The sequence below is a fragment of the Alexandromys fortis genome, unplaced genomic scaffold (genome assembly GCF_014885135.2).
Source record: "Alexandromys fortis isolate MF-2015 unplaced genomic scaffold, M_Fortis_MF-2015_v1.1 scaffold_0, whole genome shotgun sequence".
In the NCBI taxonomy this organism is placed as follows: Eukaryota; Metazoa; Chordata; class Mammalia; order Rodentia; family Cricetidae; genus Alexandromys; species Alexandromys fortis.
In genome coordinates this window covers 21,018,664-21,043,641 of record NW_026067949.1, presented here as the reverse complement: position 1 = coordinate 21,043,641, position 24,978 = coordinate 21,018,664, and the positions used below count along the sequence as shown (strand labels likewise).

Here is a 24,978-nt window from a genome sequence, read left to right as displayed (position 1 = left end):
CACCCACCCATCCATCATCCATCCACCCACCCATCCATCATCCATCCACCCACCCATCCATCATCCATCCACCCACCCATCCATCTGTCCATCCTCTCACCTGCCCATCCACCCATCTACCCATCATCCATCCATTTATCCACCCGTATATCAGCAGCTTATACAACAATTGTTAGTTGTGCTGTGGTTCTTTCTTCTCGTCTAGGGAGAGACTTCAGTCAGCCTTTGGAATGAGGGGCTCCTTTCCTCTCCATGTTCTCATTGTCCCCCCATCTACCCCACAGGTGTTCTCTGCAGTCTGTTTTTTCTCTTTCCTGGCCACTTGTCATGATGGTGCCCAGGATTTCTCTGTCTTACTTTCCATACGCCACATGGCTCTTAGACTGTTTGCCTTTTCAGGTTGCCGCTGGGATAAGTCCATGGATAGATCTAAAAGTAAACATCATTTTTCCAAATCCCACCTTCTCTACAGCTTCCTTTTTCTTGTGGACAGGCCCCTAATGCTGTCATCTCTCAGTGCACATGAATTCCTTGCGTGTGCCCTGATCTGGATGCTACCCTGATGCTGCCTTACTAGCTCCCAGATGGGACTGGACTAGTGTCCTCATCCCTCTTGTCCCGGCTCTCAGCTGCAGCTCTCCACACAGCAGACACACAGTACATGTTATTTAGATCAACGAATGAACACATGCATGGGCTTCTATTTTTATATTTGGCCAGAAATCTGAGGTCATCCCTGGGCCCTGCCCCTCCCTTCCTTGTGCTCTAACCATCTTAGTTCAGTAAATCCTTCTAGAACATAATGCACATGAGGACAAGATGTCTGTCTGTCTGGCTTGGTGTGATGCACTTGCGTCCCTGGGATGTGCCTGACAACAGGGTAAACATTTGCCTCTGTAGATATACTTGAGTGCATCTGACCCACGATAATTGATTTCAACTTCGTAGAAAGATGTGCAGGTAGTGGTAGGGAGCTGCTTTCCTAAGAGGCAGAGAAATTTGGTTGTTAGATCCTTGTTCCTTGTCAGAGTGCTGCTAGAAGGTGGAGTTGGCATTCTAAGTGCTAACTAAGTGCTAACTAAGTGCTAACTAAGCTTGCATGCATGTTCTGTGGGGGGGGCACTTCACTAGAATCCTGTGCCTCCTACACCCTCTGTCGTAGAGACCTCATAGTTCAGGAGGTGGTTTTGGATTCGTTCCTCTCTAGCCTGTGATCTCACCCTTTGTCCCCTGCATCAGGACCCCCAGACCTGTAGAGCCTGCAGCTTTTGGGGCACACAGCATTTAATGAACATGTCTCCCGAGGGTCGTCACAAGCTGACATCGCTGTGCATCTCCCTTTCCGCAGACAACACTGGCAGCCGTACGTTACACTCCCGAGCAGAGACGACGCCATCGTCACCCACCAACAGTGCTGGGAACGGACACCCAGAATATATCGCGTATGTGCTGGTCCCCGTGTTCTTCATCATGGGTCTCCTTGGTGTCCTCATCTGCCACTTGCTTAAGAAGAAAGGCTATCGGTGTACGACAGAGGCCGAGCAGGAAGTTGAAGAGGAAAAGGTGGAAAAGATAGGTAAATAACCTTTGCTTTTTTTTTCCCAAATGGGTCGATGAACAGGTACTAGATAAAAAAATCTTCATATATAATTCATTGTTTTAAATGAGGAAACTGTATTGTCTGTAGCAATTAGAGTTTGAACCCTTGCCTACATTTGCTGAATCCTTGTGGAGAATTTACTTCAGCGCCTGGTGCCTCGGGCCTCTCATTCTCGCTGTGGATATTTATTTCTAATTTTATTGGCCTTGACTTTAATGAGGACAGTCTCTACCAAGGGTTATTGTGAAATTTTGAGGCAAGGTGTTGATTGGCATCTCTAGCCACTCATAAACCTTAATCCTTGCTGCTACTTACTGAGTAAGATTCTAATAAGAATGGTAGGAACATGAAAGGGGTCTCATCAGGTCTGTGGTGTTTGTGTTACAGGAGGAGGGGTCCTAGCTAAAATCTGTGTGAGTGGATGTAGGCATAGGGCAGTAGGAGGTGTGCGGCCAGGATGTTTCCATGTGAGTGTCAGGGCGGCTCAGCTTTCCCTCTGCGCATGCACTGATAGGTGGTGTTGGGGTAAACCCCACAGTGGCTGTTTTCCTTGCTGATACTCCTTTCCAGGCACGCCTTGGGAAGGTTTGCCGATGGGCCTAGTATATCACTCTCTAGTCCGCTCAGCCCCTCTGTGGCATCTTTGTGGAGAGGTGATATTTGGAGCTGGTCACCTGTGGAGCATACCCGCAGGGCCCAGGGGAAGGTTCCTCAGTCCTTGCCAGCCTGCCGGACTGTTGATTTTTCCGCCCTCGCTGACCTTTGAGGCTGAGGCACACTGGTGACCATGATGAGTCACCAGCAGTGAGTGAGCAAGCCAGCCGAGTGTTTGTCAACAGAGCAGAACTGGTGGAGGCTGGCTCAGCCAGCAGCTTCCACTTTGACTGTCCAAACATCCGTGGGCCATGGGAGAGAAGCTGCCCTTGGGGTGCAGAGGGCATTTTTGCAGGTCCAGGGGTGAGCCATTGCCTTGCTCCATGCATCTTCCTAAGGAGGATGCGGTGTCTCAGTCCAGTCTCTCTCTTCTGTCCTGCTAAATAAATTATACAGATCGGTTTCCAAGTGGATCTTTGTTCCCCCTCCTGCTGACTGTCACATGTACTATTGGTACTGGGTTCTCAAAGTAAACTGAATTTGTAAACATAACTAGTACCCAAATTTAGGTATCTTGTTTAAGGGGAAAAAAACGCGTTTTATAAACATGGGTGAATACTTACTAATTCAATTGAAAACAAGTCAGTAGACCAGCTTTAGATAGTAAGTCTGCAATTAGGTAAAACCCAAGGAAATGGTATTTCATTTCATTAGCCTTCTTCTTGTTTCCCCTGAGGGTTTAAGGTAATAAGGCGAAAAATGAGCAGTGGGGACAGGTATAAATGCATTATGGTATTATCATACAAAATGAATGGATGTTTTATCTTAAGGAGAGATTGATGGACAGCCCTGAGCCTTTTTCTTTTAATTTATAAATGTTTATTCTGCCAAGGAACTCAAACTGTGATACTGAGAAGGTGGGGGCTGAAGGACCAACGCCAGAGTCTCAGCACTGGGTGAGGGTGCTTGGGCTTTCTGAAAGTTGTTCAGTGAGGTCTTGGGCTCTAAGACGGATGTCTGCCTGACTTGGTGGTGACATTTGTAACACTGTCCTGTCTTTTTTCTCTTTTAGAGTTGAATGACAGTATAAATGAAAACAGTGATACTGTTGGACAAATTGTCCACTACATCATGAAAAATGAAGGTAGGAATATGTTCATGTTTCGGGGTGTTTCACTCCTATTAAAAATCTCCCTAGAGTCAGAATTTGAATGGCTTCTCGCTGCTTTTATTTGAGCTCTGTAATACCTCAGCTTTTAGCACTGTACCAGGGGGAGTTTCCTTGGTGAGCATTTGGCCTCAGCATCACACAGAGCCAGCTCTCAAGTTGATAGCTTCTGGTCAAACTGCCTCACCATGGCTAGGCTGTGTGTCACATGACTTTGTAAAGCCTCAGTGTCCCCCTATAGAGTGAGAATCACACTCACACTCGCTACACAGTGCTGTGGAATAGCACACACGAAGTACTCCATGCCATCAGGGTTTACATTTTACCCGATTTCTGTTGGCCACACTGAAAAACCGTAATAAATATAAAACATAAAATTTACTGTTTCAAGGAACTGGGGAGATGGGTCAGTGGGTAAATGCTTGTTTCACGAACATGAGATATGACCTTGATCCCCAGCACCCGGGTAAGAAGTAGGGAGTGGCAGCAAGTTCCTGTAGCTCCAGTGCTGGGCATATGGATACAGCAGGGTGAGTGTACTGACCAGCCTGTTTAGCCAGTCGGTGAGCTCCAGGTTCAGTGAGGGAACCGATAAGTGGGGAGTGATTGAGGAAGGCGCCCTTGCATGTGTGGACATACGCTCTCCCACATCACCCCCCCCTCCACATACACTTTCACTAGTTTAACCATTTGGAAGTAGAGATTTCCGTAGCATCCATGTCCATTCTAAGTGTTAGACAAGCATCATCACTGTTCCAGAACTTCTCAATCCCCTACACTGAAATATGCCCGCTGTCCTCCCCGCTCCTCCCTCCCCAGTTGCTTACAAGTACTGCTATGCTTCCTTCCTCTATGGTTTGTATCTTCTCGGAAGGGCTTCAGCGTTAGGACTTAGCATTTTTTGTTTTTTTCCATATTTTTTCTTGAGATAGGGTCTCAGGTAGTCCAGACTGGCTTTGAACTCAGTATATAGCTAAGGATGGTCCTGAATCCCAGGTCATCCTTCCCCTACCTCCTAAATACTGGGATTATAGACATGTGCCTCCATGCTCAGACTCACGAAATTTGTTTTAAGCCAACTTTTAAAGTGAAGAATTCAATTGTTATTAAATAAGTTAGGGTCATTGTTCTGAACGCTTCAGGGTTATCTTAATAGGATAATATTTTCTGTTGGTATAACTGAGTTTATTTAGATCACCACTCCAAAGGCTAGTGAATCTAAGCATGGGGCCAGCTTCTGCTTGGCATCTGGAGAGGACCTTCATCACTGCATTCTGACCTGGGGACATGACAAGACAGAGCAATCATGTCAAAAAGAACTTGCCTTTATGACAAAGCCACTCCCTCAGGAATCCAGGAATCCAAGAACCCGTGAGTGGACCAGTGTATTCATTAGGGCAGAAGCCGCCTGACCCAGTCACCCCGAGGCCCCACCTCCAAATGCCATCAGTATGACTTTGGGGGATAATGTTCCCATCACATGAATGAATTTTAGGACACACCCAAACCAGAGCAGATTCTCTGCTCTTAGTAATTTTTAAGGTCTGTGGCACTCCTTGCCCCTTTGCTAGGGTATGCGCTTCCTTCAGCAAGTACCCCCTTTCTGTCGTCAGCCTCTTTCTGGGACCCCCGTCCCCACATATACTCTGCAGCAAGAGCGCCCACCTAGTCCAGCCTAAGGTTTTCACTTGTTTTCCAGCAGAGCTTTATGTCTTTGACTTAGATCTAGTAGTTTGCTGTGTGACCTCTTCTAACTCCGAATATATCCGTGTAAAGTTGGCATGTACTCAGTTTACAGGTGAGGGAAGGGAGGCTCCGAGGGTCAGGCTCCAGTGGCTAGTGCCTTCTGCCTGGTTCCAACTACAGTGCCCCTTTCAACCAGATGATACTATTTCTCTCTTTCAGTTTTGATAGTTTGCAAAAAAAAAAAAATGTAGATAACAAACTTAGAATTTTTATAGAATAAGAACAGAAAAACAAGAATACTTGGATTTGGGTCTGTCTTCCCAAGGCTTCCCTTCAGTGCATAGGGTTTGGCAATACTGAATTCAAGCACACTAGTTTATAACCTAGGATTTTTTTCATGTTGACTCTGAAGCTGAAATTCTCTACTGTGTGGAACAAGCACGTTGTTATCTCAGCTTGTTTTCTGTTGTTGTTAGCACAACTTCAAACTTTCTTTCAACTTAGACTCCATTGTTATTTTCCAAAACAGACACTCTCTATGTTTGTAAGTTATAGCAATACTTCAAACTTTCATAAGAAATTAAAAAGGAGTAAAAGGAAGCACACTCTCTCCATTAACATTTTCCCACGTTGATTTGCCCCTGTCTCATCAGTGTAGACTCAGATATGATCAGTGTAGCTCATTATGAATAACAAAAGACACTCCTGTTTGACTCAGGATGTTCACTCAGGAAGTTCTCAGGGTGTTAAGAGCTCTCTGACACACCCACACACTGATCATTTTCTCCCCAATGCGAGCATTGGAGTAACCCCGGTACTGCTGTCTCTTAACTTATCTTGCCCTATAGAGCCTAGCTGAGCAGTGTTTGTGTGGTCACGTGGTTTTCATGCATTGTATAGAAGTTTGGAGAGCATTAAGAACTAATAAATAATTTGGCATTTTACTTACTAAGCATTCAGCATTTGTAGGGAACTGTTTTCTCAGGTAAATTTAAACAACTCTCTTTTGAACGCTTATCATTATAAATTCTATTACAGCCAGCATTGGCATCATTCCCTTTCTTGTTATTTTTTTCTCTTCTGTCAAAGGGCTGGAGAGGTGGCTCAGTGTTTTAAGTGCACTGTCTGCTCTTCCAGAGGACTCGGGTTTAATTCCCAGCATCCACATGGCAGCTAATAACTGTTTTTCCAATTCTAGGCAAAACACTAATGCACATTAAAAAAAAAAAAAAAGCTAACGTTCTCTTAGCTTGTTTGGTAAGCGATGGCAGAGTGCAAACTGGCCATTTACCATGTATTTTATATGAGTCATATAGGAGACTACGTACCTCTGTTAGTTCACCTTGTTATTTCTAGTGACACGTACAGAGCTCGTGCTTCTCAAAGGAAGAGGGGTTGCTGTAGCTTCAGTTTGGAGGATGGAAGTCCAAGATCAGGCAGCCTCATTGATCTGACTCTGGAGAGGGTCCACTTGGCTGGGTCACGTCTTAGTGGATGGCAGCATGTTGGAAGCGTGGGTGAAAGGAAGAGAACACACGCTAGCCGGGAAGCCAGAGAGCATCTCCCTCCTTGTGCAGGCCAAGCACAGGCTCTGCCGCTGAGCTACACCCGCAGACCTCTCGTTTTTATACCAACCCCTTCTTGAGGACTGAGGAGAGTGCTTGCCTTCTGAGGGCCGCGTCCCAGAACCTTCTCACCTTCACTCACTGTTGAGAGGTTAGACCACTTCCCCTAGTGCCACCTCCGCATGACCAGTTTGCCGCCGTCATGCACCAACGTGGAGGGGGAATAGCATCAAAGGGTGTGCCGCCAAGGGTAGCAGTGATAGCACTTACAGAAGCCATACTGGAGACCAAGCTCTCAACACAGAAATCTTTGGGAGATGAACCACATCCAAACCAAAGCAAACCCCAACTTATTACTTGGAAAAAAAAATTATTTTCCTGGATCCTCATTAATAGTCAGAAGAAAAGATGACATATATCACAGGATTATGAAGTGTGTTTTGCATAGTTAGTGTGTCTTTTTTGTTGTATGGGTAGAGATATTATGATCTAACTTTAGTGCTTTTTAAAAAAATAGCAAGCGCTTTTGGTTCTGCATCAAAACTTGTGTTTGGCAGTGCTTTTACACAGCCTCAGTTGTGAAGGGCAAAAAGTCCTTTTTTAGGAAAGGGTGACGTGTGAGTATTTCTATAAAACACGCTCCTTCCCCATGGGTTTCTAAAAGGGACAGTGAGCTCTTTTGCTTCCCAAGGTAGTGAAAGTCAGGGCTCATGGAGCAGACCCAAATGAAACAAAACAGAACAAGACCTTCACTCTCTCTGATATGTAAGGCAGCAGATATGCTATAGGTTATAAGTGGATATGAATCTCTGGCATTGTATGGTCATGAGAGGATGGGGAGGGAACAAAAACGGGGCGGGGCTCAAAGGAAGTCAGACTGTAAAGCACACAGAGCGTGCACACCCTCACCTCTCAACCCTTCCAGCATCAGCTGGAATAGAGGTAGTTGTCCTCTGGGAATGTCATTTGAGTGTAAAATGTTACATTGGCTCACATGGTAAATAGTAGTTCTTTTTATTCCTTTTTCTCTGGAGAGTTTATTGTGGTAAGTCATGAGAACAGTGCTTTAGAAATCCATGGAAAGGTTAGGGGTTGGTAATAGCTTTTGGGCTCTGGCAGTTAAAGAGTCGAAAGACACTTGACAGCGGCTTTGGCTGATTACCCTGTAAGAAGTAGGAATGTAGGGCGTGGGTGTGGGTCAGGCCTAAGCGCTTAGGTTCAGTTTGCTTTTGTTGACAACTCACGTACTTGGGATTTTAAAAGAGTGAACATTGTAAGTCGAAATTAAGATTTCCTATGTCACATGAATTTGAGTTATTTGTCCTGACTGAGGGGCTTCTGTAGTCCAAGAGGAAAGCAAAGGCAGTTGGCCAAATGGAAAGTAAGCCTTCCCCTTTCTTCATCAGGGACCCTGGAGTGTCCTCAGGGCCCTGGGAACTCCTCTGTGAACTGAAGGAAGGCCTGAGGTGTTCACCGACAGCTTTCCTAACATGGTGACTGTGGTTACTCACTTACCTCAGTTAATTCTCCTTCTTTTTCTCTTCAGCGAATGCAGATATTTTGAAAGCCATGGTAGCTGACAACAGCGTAGGTGATGTTGAAAGGTGAGTCTCTCTTCCTACGGATGGAGACGGTTTTTGTTTGTTCAGATTGATGCCATTGGCGTTCCGCTCAGCTAGGGCTGGCCTCTAGCCTTGGGTAGCATTGACATTGGAGGTCAAACAAGGCTTGGCTGAGAGTAGTGGCTGGTACAAGGTGGAGTGTTAGACAGAATCCTCCATCTCTGCTCACTTGGTGACTCGAGCTCTACTTATCCTTCAAAGTGTGACAACCTAAATGTCTCCACACACTGTCAGTGTTCCTTGGGAGGCCATTGCCCTGTGCCTGGGGTTCACAGGAGTAGGTGAAGAACCACTAGGTGTTGAGGGCGAGAGCCGGGGATTAGAGGATAAAGAAGACTGGGATTCCTTCTAAGCATTTTTACCTTTTTCCTTCCTTTTTTCCTCCTCACCTTTAGCCCTGTGACCCCTAGCACTCCAGGGAGCCCACCTGTGAGTCCTGGACCCTTGTCACCAGGGGGGACCCCAGGGAAGCATGTCTGTGGCCACCATCTGCACACTGTGGGAGGTGCTGTTGAACGGGACGTTTGCCAGCGCTGTAGGCACAAGCGATGGCACTTCATAAGACCCACCACCAAGTCCAAAGAGGGCCGACCACGGCGACAAGGGGAGGTCACTGTCCTCTCTGTCGGCAGGTAAGGTATCCTGATGCTGCTTCTGTACAACCTGGTTGCTATGGTTACAGGTTTATACTTAGCTTTTCCTTTGAGGCTAAGTTCTCATGAACCTGGCTTCTTAGATGTGCCCTGGTCTGAACCATGAATGTTCCTGACAGACCGGACAGTTACTGATAGCTCACGGAGAACATGTGTTAATTAAAGTGAGTAATTAATTACTCTCTGTAATAGCCGGAGCCCAGACTCTCAGCTGTGTCCAAAACAAGCGTCTCTCTTTCTCTTGAGAGAATCTAAAGCAGGTGATCAGGTCAGTGTGTGGCTCTTTACACAGCTGTGCAGGGCCCCAGCCCCTTCTACTCCTAACTCTGCAGGTTCATAAACAGAGATAGTTGCAGCAGACGCTGTAAAGGGGTTCTGAGTGAAACCAGCCCTGAGGGCGGTAGGTGCTGCTTGACTCACATGCCACTGCCTCCAGTTGGTCACTTGCCTTCACCAAAGTGTCAGGCAATCAGGAAATGTCATGCTGCCTGCCGTGCGTCAAGACTAGAGAAAGACAGATTTGGTCCAGAACTTTCCAGTTTCTGCCACTGAAGATCCACACCAGTAGCAGTGGCTGCTTTCTTTGAGGTCACCTCTGCTGTGTCTTGGGGGCCTCAGTTTTAGAGCATAATTTCCTTGTGATCCACATGTGCTATGAAGATGCTGCTATTTGATGGACAGCTTAGTGAGACTTGACATGAGCAGGCCTGTTGGGGACACTTGTGCAGTTTAAGAGCTTATACAGGAAGTTCCTTGCCTGGGAATGTGTCACATGAGAAAGGTCACCTGTGCAGGAGTCAGACAAGGTAAGTGCCGAGTTTAAATTAGGACAGATCTCTAGGAAGACATGTATGGACTCATTGTATCTACCCTGATCCAGTCCTGGCATACTTGTTTATAGGCTGTTATGTCACAGCGTGCCTCAGTTTCCCCCTGCACAAAATAGTATGGCAATCCCACCCTCACTTCTCAGGGCTTCTGTCAAAGCTAAAAATGGTGACTCAGGTAAAGATTTTAGAATGGTTTGGGGCTCATAAGCATCCCAGGAACATTGGCAGTTTTAGAAATTGTTATTGTCATTTTGATTTGGTTTAGTCTTACCCTGTTAACAGTAATCACAAGGCTGAGAACTGTTTGCCACTCGGAGCAGGGCAGTCCAGTTCACGACCAGACTTCCTAAGAGTTCATGCTAAGAGACAGAGCCATGGCATTTTATGCATGCAGTGAACGAGAACCTGAAGCTTTCTGGACAAAGCACTTTCTGTCTTCTGTTTGAAAATGTGCTGGGAATTCTCAGCTCAGGTCCACTATGCATTTTTCTCCAGGGCTCAGAATCCATCCCCCTCTTAGCTGTTGGCTCTGCTGGGTATTTAATCATTACAGCTGGTTTTCAGAGTGTTTGCTTAAGACTCTCAGTTTGGCAGGGCAGAGTCTCTACTTCCCAGACGACGCCTCTTGGTGGCTGGTGATCTCATTTTACACAAAGAAGGAAATTTTTATTTTAGATCATTTTAAAGGCGATTAGGACCGTAACTATATAAATGTTGTTATTGGAAGCTGGCTGGGGATTTGATAATACCATTCTAGAAAAGCACATAGAGTAGATTACCCCAACTTTTCTCCATGAAATTCTCTTCTTCTTTGTCATCTTCAATCTTGAGTGAAAATTAACCCAAATTTGGCTTTGAAAAGCAGAAGCAACTTAGTGAAGCCGCCACTGGGCTCCTCTGCCTGGCAGGTGTGTATCTGCTGGGAGTGGTTATGCAGTGACCATCTTGATTATGTCCATCTGCGCTGTAAGCTGCTTTTCCTGTTCCCCAGGGTTCTGTGGTTGATACCCATGTCACTTTTGGAAAGCTAAGTGTTTTCTAATGTGCTTTCCGTGCTCCGTGAACTATCAGAGGTGGTTGCACAGGGGTCTGCGGGCGAGTGTGCCCCTCTTGGCCGGCGGGTGCTTTGTTGCTGTTCTCCCTTTAGGCTGTTTATTTGGTGTCCTTCACGCAAGTGTTTTTTTTTTTTTTTTTTTTTTTTTTAATTATAGTCCCTGTTTAATGGAAAAGCAAAACCCCATTGCATCTCCCCTTTCCCTCCCTAGGTTTAGAGTTACAAAAGTGGAACACAAGGCAAACCAGAAGGAGCGGAGAAGTCTGATGTCTGTCAGTGGGACTGAGAGTGTCAATGGGGATGTGCCTGTGACACCTGTGAAGAGGGACCGAAGCGACACGGAGTAGCAGGTGAGCTGTGGGTTTGGGGACATTGGGGCTGGAGTGTGGGAGAGTAGGGAGGAGGCATGGCGAGCCCTTCTGGGGTCTGTGGCCACAGAGGAATGACATTTATTTGGGAGGGGAATTGTTGCAAGGGGAGAGGCTGCTTGGTCATTCCCGGCTGCTCAGCCCCGAAATAATCACACAGAAACTATATTAATTAAATCACTGTTTGCCCCACTAGTTTAGCTTCTTATTGGCTAACTCTTACATATTAATTTAACCCATTTCTATTAATCTGTTCATCACCACGAGGTCATGGTCTACCAGCAAAGTTTCAGCACATCTGTCTCCGGCAGCTCCATGGCTTTTCTCACTCTGCCTTCCTTCTCCCAGCATTCAGTCCAGTTTTCCCCACCTACCTAAGTTCTGCCCTATTAACAGGCCAAGGCAGTTTCTTTATTCATTAACCAATAAAAGCAACACATACACAAAAGGACCTTCCACCATTTTCCCTTTTCTGTTTAAACAAAAAGGAAGGCTTTAACTTTAAGATAGTAAAATTACATATAACAAAACAGTTATCAAGTAAGAGTTACAGTTATAATATTAATATTTACTTTATCTTTTATCATAACTAAGGAAAACTGTATTATTACTATCTATTCTTCAACTCCATCAAAGACTCCAGAAGGATATAATATTCCCTAAGTAAACAGTAAGTACATTGTGAGCAACTTCCAAAACTCTAGAATTGACAGAGACACCTCACTGCTTGGACAGTGACCCAAAGTTTTTCTGTACCATTGGGGCACCATCTTCAGCCTACAGGCCCATAGTATCCAGCAGACTTTTCCATGAAGCAGGAAATTTCAAAGACAGCCTATATTAGCAGTTTGCCAGTCACTTTCTTCTGTATCCTGTAGACTGTCTCACAGACTTTTTCATGAAGCAGGAACCCCAAAGGATCATCTCACCTTTAGGCAAGCTCAGCAGTCATTTCTCTGTGGGTCCTACATGTTCAGTTAAGTGGTCCAGGCAAGAGCAATTTCTTGCCCAAATAGCTAACCAACTTATAAGGAGCCTCTTCGAGGCCCATCTTCCTCTTGAAATAGCTTGTGCTGCCAGGAGCAGATGTGTCTCATTGTCATGAAAAGCTCTAAGTTATTAAAACATTTTAAATGCCATATTCTGAAGGTCTCAGAAAGATTTGAAGAATATCCAAAATATATCTCTATACATCTAGAAAATCTAACATGGCTACAAGCTTGACTATTACGGATGAGTATCTATTAACTTGTATTTCTTAATTATACATTACATATTTAAATGAGCTACACAAACACAATACCTTAATCTAGGTCAGAAATACATATACATATAACAAAATTGACCTTAAATTTGTATCAGCAAACCAAGATACATACCAATGCAAATTAGCTGTCTCTATAGCATATCCCCTTTTAAATGTAAACAAATAATTATAAACAATATTTGAGTACATGGGTGTAGTTCTGTCCATACTGCTTCCTGTTGTTTGGGGGTGCTGTTAATCAGGTCTTTCATGGTGTATTCTGTGTGCTTGGTTCACCTCAGTCAGCAGTTAGGTAAAGTAATTTTTTTGAGGGTGTTCAAGGGGACCTTTCAGGGGGACTTGTTCCATTAAACTATACCAGTCTGAAAGCAATCCATAGGTTCTCATCCTCTGTGGAAACAAGAGAAGAACCTCTTTTCCAAAGCAACATATCCTTAGACATAAAATTTGAAGTCATGATAACCTTTATAATATACATGCTTATTTAGCTTAGCAGCCCATACAATGAAATGTCTCTCTGTACTTAGCTCCTTCACGATAAAAAAATTCAAATAAAACACAATAATATACATAATCCAGACTCTCTGTGAATTTTCCTTTTTTTTTTTTTTTTCCTTGAGACAGGGTTTCTCTGTAGCTTTGGTGCCTGTCCCAGAACTAGCTCTTGTAGACCAGGCTGGCCTCGAACTCCCAGAGATCCGGAACTCCCAGAGATCCGCCTGCCTCTGCCTCCCGAGTGCTGGGATTAAAGGTGTGCGACACCATCGCCCGGCTTTACCCTTTTTTTTAAAGCATTAACTTTATGGCTCTCTAGTCTCTCTTTGAAGCCTACATACATTTATCTAACACTATGACTCATCTCAATTTGTCTTTATTGCATATCTGTAATTCTTTACTGTTCATGAGCGCTTTTTAAAATGCTACGCACTTCTTAAAACTTAAGCTTCCATTACTATGGTAAATATGGTACTTCCTGCTTGCCCCGCCTAGTCAAGCATGGCAGAGCCATTTGTGCCTCTGAGCCATGCACACTGCCCCACTCTCTGGCACACAGCCAGTCCATGTCTCCATTAAGCAATCCTGCAGAAGTCTGCTCTCACAAACCCCATCCAATGCTCTGTAGCCAGACCTCCTGCCTGAAAGAGTCAGAGTTCACACTGGCAGGGCCCAGAAAGTTGGCATTTTAAAATGGTGAGGCTTTTTCCCCCTACAGCTGAGTCAGGAAAATCTCTTAAAGGAGCTGTGGCAGGCTGCCAGCAAACAACGAGAAGTCTGCATTTTTGTGTCTAGAATTAAGCTCTCTCAGGTTTTTAAGTGGGTTTTAGTTTGCCACGTTGGTGCCAGTTCGTTGGGGGAAAGGTCACTTGTTCTTCCCGGCCGCCTATATATATAATAAGAGGGCTTCCCTGAAGCTGGTATGACTGTGGGTACCAAGGCTTCATGATTACTTGTCTGCCCAGGGCCCCTTGTAAAGAGGCTTGGAACATTGCAGGGTGGTAGACACTGGTGAGCCAGGAATCACACAGCATGCTGGGAGGTGTGCATCACCTCAAGACAAGAAGTCCATAATGTTACTGTTCTTTGCATTCAAACAAGGCTAAAATCCAGAATTTTAGAAAGTAGAATACATAAACTTTTAAAGGGTGGAGAGCTCATTAAACTTTCTGTATAAAAGGAAAAAAGAAACAAAACCCAGGTTGGAATGGTAGTATAGGACCGTTGTAGCACTTAGGAGGCTGAGGCAGGAGGATTGTGACTTTGATACTGGCCAATGAGACCCTATGTCAGAAAAAACAAGCAAAGGATACAGAACAAAGGATGTGCATTCTTACCATGTGTAAATAAACTGTTTGAGAAAGACTGAACAAGCACGCTAATGTTTTGAATTGGAAAACAGGTCTCCCTCACTTATTGTAAAAAAGAGGATACCCAGTCAGAATATTACACTGCAGTACTCAGTAATAACGTTTCTCCGAGGTGTCATGTCCCCCCACCTGGGAGCAATGCTCTTCGCACCAGCTATCCTGAAGCACTTGGAACTCGGGGTGACCACTTCTTTGTTTAGAAGTTTTAAGAGCTCTAAAATCAGCCATTTCCCTGTAATGACTTCCTGTTGGCTTAGCTTTCATCCAACTCCTTCCCTTCTGGCTTGAGGAACATTTGTTGTCTTTATGCTTATTATATGTAAAAGGGCAAGGTCTGAACTTGAGGATGGAAGGGTTGGCGCATGTAAAGGAAGCGAGGGCAGATGAGGTCAGGCACGTCCTTGACAGTACAGCGAGCTGGTGGAACTGAACTGGCTGCCAGATTTGGATCTCTCTTTGCTACTCTAACGTAGGCTTTGGCCAGGCATGGCAGCCTTTTGTGTCTCACTGGCATATGGAGAAGTCACTGCCTGCCATGGGGTGACCCTGAGAGTTCTCTGAAGTAGCAGTGAAGCCCAGGGCCTGGCGTGCTGCACATTCTAGACAGCGCTTCTGGTGTCCTAGTCAATTCAATTTGGTGGGTGAATGGAGGGGTGGAGGGCATTTTGGTTGAAGCTTCTCTAATAGTCTGCAGATTCAAAGGCTAAAGACATTCTGGAAGCCATCTGGAGGGGCTGTGCTCCCTAACTCTCTAGCACAGAGGTACTGGCTCCTCTTTAGTTCATGTAGGCTTGTGTTGGGAGAGATCTGGCCCTTTCTTATTTGAGGAGCTAAACGGGGACTTTTTTGATTATCGTTTTTGGTTTTTGTTTGTTTTGTTGTTGGTGGTTTGTTTTTGAGGTACAGTCTTTTAACTATATTCATGCTGGCCTGGAATTTACCATATAGCCTGGGCTGGCCTTGAACTCACAACAGTCCCTTCTGAGCTTCCTACTGGTGTGAGCTACCTTACCTGGCTTAGGAATTTTCTTTAACGAGGAAACGCAAGGCAAAAAGTTTGACTTCTCAGCTGAGAGGAAACTAGGGAAAGAGGGTGATGAAATGGCTAGCCACAGGGGATGGAGTTAACTTGCTATTCTGGTTTTCTGGACATAGTGCTGCTCTCTACCATGTCATCATTATAACATTTCCTAACGGGGTTCACACCATCACCCAGATGAAGAAACTGGTACACAGGTGCATAGATTAAGTATCAGTGGCCATGTCACCAGAGAGAAGATCCAAGCGTCATAGCCAGGTCTCTGACTGTAAGATAGAACCATGGGCCAGACCAGTCAGCCTTAGGTGCTTCTGGGGAGGAAGCCTAGGCCCTGGCTGGGGGAATGTTACTATGGATCATTCTAGAATTTTTCTATTAGAGTAGCTTGTAGTCAGATAGGCTACTGTCTTAGTTTGGGTTTCTATTGCTGTGAAGAGACACCATGACCACGGCAACTCTTAGAAAGAATACATTTAATTGAGGTGGCTCGCTTATAATTTTAGAGGTTCAGTCCATTATCATCATGGTGGGACGCATGGCAACAGGCAGACAGGCATGGTGCCAGAGCTGAGAGTGCAGACAACAGGAAGTCAATTGACAGTCACACTGAGGGTAGCTTGAGCCAAAGAGACTGCAAACCCCTCCCCCACAGTGACACACTTCCTCCAGCAAGGCCACACCTCCTAATAGTGCCACTCCCTTTGGGGGCCATTTTCTTTCAAACAACCATAGCTACTTACGTGTAAATTAATTCAGAGTAAACATTTAGGTTTTGTATTAGTCATATTTCAAATGATCAGTAGCCATCAAGGCTGGAATCTGCCCTGTTGGGCTTTGCAGACATAGGACGTGGCCATCATCCGGAAGGCAGTACTGAGCAGAGGTGGTAGGACCTCTGGTGTTAGACATGGGCTGCTGAGTGAGCTAGGTAAATCGGAGAAGCTGATTACAGTTTGCTGTCTGGGAAGGGACAGGCCTGCTATTAAAGGCTAAGGTGATGAAAGCCCAGTGAGAATGTGGGGTCACACTGACAGCGTGTATGTGACCCCTACCCCCATGCCCCCAGCGAGAATGTGGGGTCACACTGACAGCGTGTATGTGACTCCTCACACTCCCAGCAGCATTTGATGGCCTTAGAAGCACAGCCCAGTGCAGGCAAGAGCTAACTGCAAGGCCATTCTCTTGCCACGCTCCGCCCTGGTTACAGCCACACCCTGCCCTGGTTATAGCCACACCACAATTTAGAAAGGTTAAAGGAATTAAGATTGCTCAGCTGGGTTTCGTGGCCCGAGTTCTGTTTGTATCAGACTTGAGGAAATGATCTTATTACCCAAAGCCCTGACCACAGGTAGCCAGTCTCCAGTTTGGTGTTCTCTGCAATGCACATGGACATCTACCAGGACTACATAATTGGGTTCTACCAGGAGGCACGGCTCCATCATGAGTCCATTTGGAAATAAATAGTTCTTAACTGCTCATACCTCCTTTTTATATGAAATAAAGATATTAATGCATTGATTTAAGGTAAGTGCCAGGAGAGTGTCTGGGATGGAGTTGGCTCTCAGAGGAGGGTAGCTTCCACTGTCCAAATGGGGTGTACTGTTCAAGTCAGTGAAATCATACTCTCTGACGCTCCAATTCACTATTATTAATTTTGAAATTAAAACATTTTTATTGTAGAAATTAAAAAATTCAAAAGCAGAGAGAATAATAATTATTTACACTTCTCAGAATCTAATTGAGTATCTGACTTTATAGGTAAAGTTCTTTAGCACAAGGTTAAAACAACTCATTTGAAATTGGTGGGGTTCAGGATGGACCCAGGTAGCCAGACTTCAGTTATCACAGATGTTAACCTGGTCCAAGAAAAATTGGTAGGTTGTGTCCATGCTCATTTATGAGGATATGGACTAAGAAAAAGACACAAGGAATAGTCATTAGTATTTAAAATATTAGATATTTGTTAAAATTTTCCAATGTTTCGGAAGAAGGTATCCTTGAGACAGTTAATTGGTCTTGATTTTTAACCAAGAAAACCTGAAAGTTTTCATCTGGGCTAAAACTCCTGGTTCTGGATCAAATGAGAAGATTTGCCATAAAATGTAGCAACAGCTGGATGTAATGATACACAGACACCTTTATTCCTAGCACTCGGGAGGCAGAGGCAGGCAGAACTAGAACACTCCATAGAACCAGAACAACACTACACAGAACCAGAATACTCCATAGAACCAGAATACTCCATAGAACCAGAACACTTCATAGAACCAGAACACTACACAGAACCAGAACACTACACAGAACCAGAACACTACACAGAACCAGAACACTACACAGAACCAGAATACTACATAGAACCAGAACACTACACAGAACCAGAATACTCTATAGAACCAGAACAACACTACACAGAACCAGAACAATACTACACAGAACCAGAACACTACACAGAACCAGAACACTACACAGAACCAGAATACTCCATAGAACCAGGACACTACACAGAACCAGAATACTCCATAGAACCAGAACACTACACAGAACCAGAACACTACACAGAACCAGAATACTCCATAGAACCAGAACACTACACAGAACCAGAACACTACACAGAACCAGAACACTACATAGTATGTTCTAGTTCTGGCGGGGCTATGCAGTGAGACCCTCTCTTGGTGAAGAAAGCATAGCTCGTATAGTAGTAAAAGGCTGATCTAGTTTTATATAGTTGAATTACGTCTTTAAAGTTGTAGTTTTTCCCTCCAAGGTATTTTGGATTTTCCCAGCTGTTTTAGTACAGTACCTTAATTTACCATACATTCACTTACAGGATTCTTCCTCCCTGCTCCCCCCCCCCCCCCCCCCCCCCCCCCCGCCACTTCATTCTTGTTTTTAACAGAATTTGTGCTTGGTGGAGTCAGTTTCCCATAGCCACTGATTCTGCATTGTTGGCTTCATCCAGTATCCAACGCTGTCTGTCTCGAAGTCTTGTCTGTACTGCACATGTGCGCCTGTCTTTCTGTAATCCCTAAAGAATGCCGTACGATAGCCATTTACATAGCATTTACTTGCATTTGGTATTGTAAGTAACTCAGAGATGGTCTAGAATTTAGGAGGGCACATACAGCTGATATGCAAATCCTGTGCCTTCTTATCCAGGGGACTGGACACCCACAGCTCTTGGTGTCCATGGAGGTCCTTGAGCTGACCCTTCTAGCTACTGAGGGACCATGGCGTGTTCTAGATAGAACACATCCAATGGACTAGGATTCCTCCTTCCTTCTCTCCTTCCCTCTTTTAAAAACAAAGTCTGTTTGTCCTCTCCTGCTTGTCCCCTCCCTGCCCCCGTGGCTTGAACTCCTTTTTGTAGCTCGTTCTGACTTACATTCTGCCTGGTTTATTTTGGCATTGCCGTCAAAATGGTTTCTTTTTTTTTTTTCTCACAGAAAATGTGTTTTGATTTTTTTTTTCCCTTAGAAGAATAAGCTTTTGTTCTTGAAAGTTAAATAAATCGAATTGCTTTCAGTCTCCAGATGCCACAGCCTTGTCTTCATTGTCACTGGTTCTGGCTTTTTCTAAAAATGATGCTGCAGCTCGCATTCTCTGGTGCACGTCTCTGAGGTGCGTTCTCTCTGGTCGCACTTACTGGAAACACCGACTTGGAAAGTGGCACAACGTTTCACACATTTTTAATTTTAACTACTTTTCAACTTTCATCCTATTAAAATTGGACTGAGGTGGTTTCGTTTTATTTTGAGATTTTGCTGTTGAGTTTTGGAATTTATGATTCTGCATATTATCTACCTGTCATACACACACATATGCATAGAACATGTGTGTGTGTATATATATATATACACCTATCTATTGATCTCCTTAGATATAGAAAGCATTTTCCTCCTCTCTGTAAATTGCATCTTCACTCTGCTGTTCCCCTGGCCATATGGAAACTTCAGTGTTATATAATATAACTCCACTTGTCTGTTCTTGCTTCCTTGAGTGTGATTCTTGGGGTCCCTACCTAGACCATGTTATGGTAGTGTGTTCCTGTGTTTTCCTCTGGTAGTTTTACACTAGAATTTTAAAGTTAAAGCAAGTGAATTATGAGGCATTTCTATTTTTATTGACCTTGTTCTCTGAGATCTTCACATGGATATGATGTGTTTGACTACTCCCACCCCAGCCTCTGGCCCCCTCTCACTCCTGGGGAGACCTCCTTTACTATTATTATTATTATTATTATTATTATTGCAAGTACTCTATTTTTGGTTATTTACTTTGGTGATTCACAGCTGGTTTAAACTATAGAGTTACTTTAAACTGTGTCACTTAACTGCTGATGATTATAAGCAAATTGCTTACCCCTCATCTTTATTTCTCCTTTTTTTTCTTTTCTTTCCTGATTGCAGGGTCTTTTTCTATAGCCCTGGCTGATCCGGTGCTTACTAGATAGCCCATGCTGTATATTGAATTCCCAGTGACCCCACGGAGCTGGGATTGCAGGTGTGCATCACCATATTCACACAACTGTGTCACTCTCATAGCCCAGGCTAACCTCAAATGTGTAGTCCAGGCTAGCCTCAAACTTCTGTGTAGCCAAGGCTGGCCTTCTTAATCTTAGTCTTCTGCTTCTGTGACCTTCTAGGGTGCTGGGATTGATTACAGCCATCCCTGACCTTCTCAAGCCTCAGTGTTCTCCTCATGAAGGAAGGTGGTTTTTTAATCTTAACTGGCAGGATTATGTGTAGTTCTTAAATCAGTCCTTGGCATCATTATTATTACTAACTATTCACCACTGTCAGAATCTGCCCTGGCGTTCCCAGTGGCCTTTGTCATTTATTAGGTTACTTCTTGAGTAAAAGATCCTCTTTTACTTCTTAAGAACAAAACAACTTTGGACTCTCAGGACACTCAGATGTAGACAAGTCCCTCAGGAATTTGAGCCATTTTTGTCTGTGCTGAGGAGGCCTTAGAAATCGCCACGCCTTGTAGGGAATCAAAACCAAGAAGGAGGGGATGGGAGGACTTTGCTGACCCAGGCTCTTTTGACTGTGTGTGCACTGTGCTTTGGGAAGAGGCTGCTTTCCCAAGCATCCAGCCAATCACAGGTCAGCATTCCTGACCTTCAGCTGACCCCTCTCAGTGAGGGAGGCCAGCTTTCTTCCCCTTCAGCTTGGCTGCCAAAGGCCTGGTAGAATACTTGGGGGGGGGGGTCTTCAGAGCTTGTTGTCCCGCCTTGCATCCTTGGCATTGTTTTTCCTACTTACATATTTACTTATTTTATTCATTCATTCATTCATTCATTCATTCAGATTCCACAGAGAAAGATGGTGGGAAATGCCAGCTGCAGCCAGTAGCTTGTTGCTAGCTTCTAAAGTTTTTGTGGAAAAGATGTTTGTTTGTTTATTTATTTATTAAATAAAGAAGTTTTCAGGTAGAATAAAGACCCTTAGTTTAGTTGACTGGCCTTATGGGGCATCGGACACACATTATGAAAGGCCCCCTGGTTTGCGTTCCAGGATCAGGCTGTCTTGTGTGGTGCCTGACATGCTGTGTGGGAGGTGCGGCCATGGTTGTGCATGAGGAGTTGGGAGGCGGGGGCTGTCCAGGCCTGCTCTGTGGAGGACATACAGGGACTAGTCAGAAGGGCAAAGAGTCCAGTGACGCCTGAGACAGCAGGGTGATCTGGGGGGGGGGTTGTGGGAAATACTACCACCCCTGTTTTGCAGATTGGGAGCCAGGCTTAGGACTTACTTTTTCTTTCTTCGGGTGGGAAGAAATGTCCACTCTGGAGCTCCCGTGCTCAGTGGCCTCTCTCATCTCCGCCATAAGTCACTATGAATATCATGAATGGTCGGGAAAATATAAATGATAATCTTGGAGCCTGGAGAGATGGCTCAGTGGGGAAGAACACTTGCTGCTCTTGGAGATGACCTGAGTTCAGTTCTCATCATGGCTCACGTCCTTTCTTAACTTCAGTTCCAGGGTATTTAACACTCTTCCAGCCTTCATGGGCACCAGCTATGTGCTCTGTATATAAACATGTATTCAGGCAAACACTCATATATATAAAATAAATATATCTTTAAAATAGTGGATAATCTTAGAGTACATATCTTAAAGGGTAAATTTTTGTTCTCCCTTTTCTTTTCTCTTTTTCCCTTCCTTTCTCTCTCTCCCCCTCTCCCTCCTCTTTTTTCCCTCCCTCCTCCTTTCCCCTCCCATATGTTAGTGATTGGGGATTGAACCCAGGTCTTTCCCATGCTAGGCAAATGCTTCCCCTTGAGTCCTCTTTTTACCTTTCACTGGGTCTCATTAAGCAGCCCAACTTAGTCACTGTGTAGCCCACCCTGGCCTGGCCCTGAGCTTGGGGATCCCCCTTTCTCAGCCTCTAGCTAGGATTATAGGTCTGAGGCACAGACTTATAATAAATAGTACGTTTTTGTTGTTTGTTTTTAGAGACAGGGTTTTTCTGTGTGTAGCCCTGGCTGTCCTGGAGTCCTCTCTGTAGACCAGGCTGGCCTGCCTCTGCCTCTCCAGTGCTGGGATTAAAGGGGTGCGCCACCAACACCAACAGCAATAGTATGTTCTTAAACTAAGATTTGGCAGCTAATTCTTGTTAGTCTTTCATATTTCTGCAAGCTAGACCCCTCTCTTTTTTGCTCAGTGATTATAGAGAAACGTGTGCTAGATTACAGAATGCTTTGCTCCTTAACCTTGCACAGGTTTCTTGCACAGTACGCTTGTTTCAGTATACAATGACACCTTTAGAATTTCAGTTCTGTGCTGGGCTATCTCGGTCTTCAGAATAAAAAGCTATAAAGCTGTTAATAGAGGAGATATTTGGGACATAGAAAGCTGTTTGTAAGGTCATCTGAGGTCATCACTGCAGCTGATGATGGGACAGCACAGGGTTGAGAAAGACCCCGTTCCCTGGAGAGGTGGCAGGGATCATGGGGAGCGCGTGTGAAAGCAGACAGCCTTGTTCCCTCTGTTCTCAGACTCCAGAGCAGTGGTCCTCAACCACCCTAGTGCCTGACCCTTTAATACAGTTCCCCATGTCGTGGCGACCCCCTACCATAAAATTATTTTGTTGCTGCTTCATAACTGCATTTTGCTACTGTTATGAACTGTAACGTAGATGTCTGTGTTTTCCGATGGTCTTAGGCGACCTGTGTGAAAGGGTCCTTTGAATGGGCGGTAGTTAAATGTTCTTGAATTAAATTCTGGTAGGAAGGTGTAGTGGGAAAGGGAGAAGCGGGGTGTGGTCTGCTGGGGTGAAGGGGACCACAGCTCTCTTGCTGTTTAAAATACTCGGGCCGATAGGCATGTGGTGTGTTTAGTTTCCCTTTTGCTACAGCTTTTTGTGTTCTTTTCTCTTGCAGCATGGACTTTCTTGAAGAGTTCTAAGAGACTCCAAACTTGCAAGATATGAAGTTGACTAGGGGATATTTTTATATATTTTATATAGTTTCTATCATGAAGTCAATGGGCATGTGGCTCAAACCCAAAAGGGAATATTTTTTGCTATGCTGAACACAGAATTCAGTTTGCTTTGAAAGAAGTTTTGGGATTAAAAGTCTAATTTTAGTTCAATTTCCCAGAGGAAAAGAGCTCATTTTATTTTTTTGTACTGTGGACCGTCCCTAGCCATCCACCGTGGTTCCCAGTTGCGCATTCCTGCTGCTCTGTGCACAAGCGGCTCCTTCCTTGGAATCACAACATTGTGAACAATGGAGCCATTGACAGCCTAGGCTTATGCGGGAGTCTTCACGTCTGTTACCCAAGCTGGATTCCATTTTGATACTGGTTGTAAGATCTTCGTGTTCACGTGGGCTGTTACAGAAGACTCCCTAGAAAAGGTCCTTGGAAGCATCTGGTGAATGCTCAGGAATTGATCCCCCAGGAGATCCTGGAATCAGCTGGAAATCATGGGCACTGCAGACTCATGATTGATTCCTGGACCAAGACTTCAACATTGACTGCTGCCGCCATCAGGACACTCCTGTCACTCTTCCGTCACTTAGAAAATACAGAGACTATTACTGATTTTATTTAACTTAAACAATTCCCATTTAGCCTATTTGAGTAAAAGGGAAAATGGTTTAGAGTCACTCTAAAAAAAAGTTTTGACAACCAAAAGCCAAACTGAAACACTCCTTTCTTATACAAACGAGCCCTGCTGAGACCTCCAGTGTTTTACTCTGGGTCCCACAGTTATTTTGTAACTGATGCTCTGTAAGACCTTCTGAGGAAGAATGCAAGTTCAAGGCCCGCATGAGCTATAGAGTTCAGGGGCAGCCTGGGTGACTGAGCCAGATGAAGAGGGCTGGGGTCTAGCTGAGTGGTAGAGCACCTTCGCAGCATGCTCAGCGGCTTTAGTGGCTCCCTGCCCTGTTGCTCTCTCTCTTAGCTTTGTTTTATAAAACACCTAAAAGTGATAGTAATTGTGTAGGGGGTGAGGCAGCTCTATTTTCCCTGCTTCCATTGGTGGGAAGCATTGAGTACGTCATTTCAAAGAAAAAGGGCTTGTTTTTGTTTGGCAGCACGAAAGAAAAAAAAAAAAAAAAAAAAAAAAAAAAAAAAAAAAAAAAAGAGAGAGAGAGAGAGATACCACAGGGTATTTTCTGTAGATAGACTTACTTGATTCTGTTTCTGGAAACAAACTAACTTTTTTCTAACATTTTATGGGAGGGGTAGATGCACTTTGATGTGATCTCACACTGGCATCTGTGTGTCGTGTACAAAGCAGAGAAGCCAGTGTGGATGCTGGATTCGCTGTGGTCCAGGAAGTGGAGTGTGTGTTAGTGAGAGTAATGTTTGTGCAGCTACGCCAATATTTTTACTTAAAACAAAACAAAACAAAAAAAACCATACACTTTGCATTAAAAAAAAAAACCCCATAATGTCCTTTAAATGGTGACGGGCTAATATGTAAGATATTCTTCAGCTTTAATTATTTTTTAATTTTATTCAACCTAGAGAGCACTTTCTATAGCAATAAAAACCAAAAGAATGCGCAAAGGTATTTAAAATTGTATTTATATACCGAGAGTACATTTTAAACATTTTTACATATTTGAGCAGTTGGGTGACTGGCTTCCAGAGATGCCAAAAATTCAGCATTCGATATGTTGAACACTTAAGCTTTATATTGGTTTATACTGTTAGGTGAGAATCCTGAGTGTTCCCGCACAGCTGATGTTTATGGCCCCCCCCTTCTTCCTCTTCCTCAGAAGGATGGGGACCCGGGACGAGCTCCTGCCCACAACACTAATGATGGATAGCTCCTTGCTGTGACGAGTGAGTCAGTTGCCACCTCAGTGTAAAAAAAAATTGTAAAGAGAAATTTTCACTGTTTCCAGTGTCAAATGTATTTTTAACTGTCTGGTTTGTACTTTTTACGAATTTTGTACTACCAAAGCAGAGTTAAAAATAAAAGCGTTAAACCAGTGTGTTTGAACGAGCTCCTTCTTGAGTACTGGCTGTTGAGAGATCGCTGGGCTGGTCCGCATTGGATTTCCTTTTACATAGAACTCCTTCCTCCGAACTGGTTTTCTTTCCTTTCTTAATTTGAGGGTAATTTGGGGCGTGGGGAAGTAAATATAGTGCAGAATTTGTGTGTACCCCTTAGTCTGTTACCCTTAATGTTCATCTACATCCTGTA

At 44.4% G+C, this 24,978-nt stretch overlaps 1 protein-coding gene across 1 annotated transcript in view; it reads left to right on the top strand.

Moving 5' to 3' along the window:
* The window catches only part of Rell1 (RELT like 1), a 55,402-nt gene extending 30,638 nt beyond the window's left edge, over positions 1–24,764 (top strand). The window contains exons 2-7 of the mRNA XM_050149913.1: positions 1,349–1,576; positions 3,267–3,338; positions 8,160–8,217; positions 8,631–8,867; positions 10,984–11,122; positions 22,697–24,764. Coding sequence (XP_050005870.1) covers positions 1,349–1,576; positions 3,267–3,338; positions 8,160–8,217; positions 8,631–8,867; positions 10,984–11,119 — 731 coding nt within the window. The 3' untranslated portion in view covers positions 11,120–11,122; positions 22,697–24,764. The remainder of the gene's footprint in view (positions 1–1,348; positions 1,577–3,266; positions 3,339–8,159; positions 8,218–8,630; positions 8,868–10,983; positions 11,123–22,696) is intronic.
* Positions 24,765–24,978: the final 214 nt, after the last annotated feature.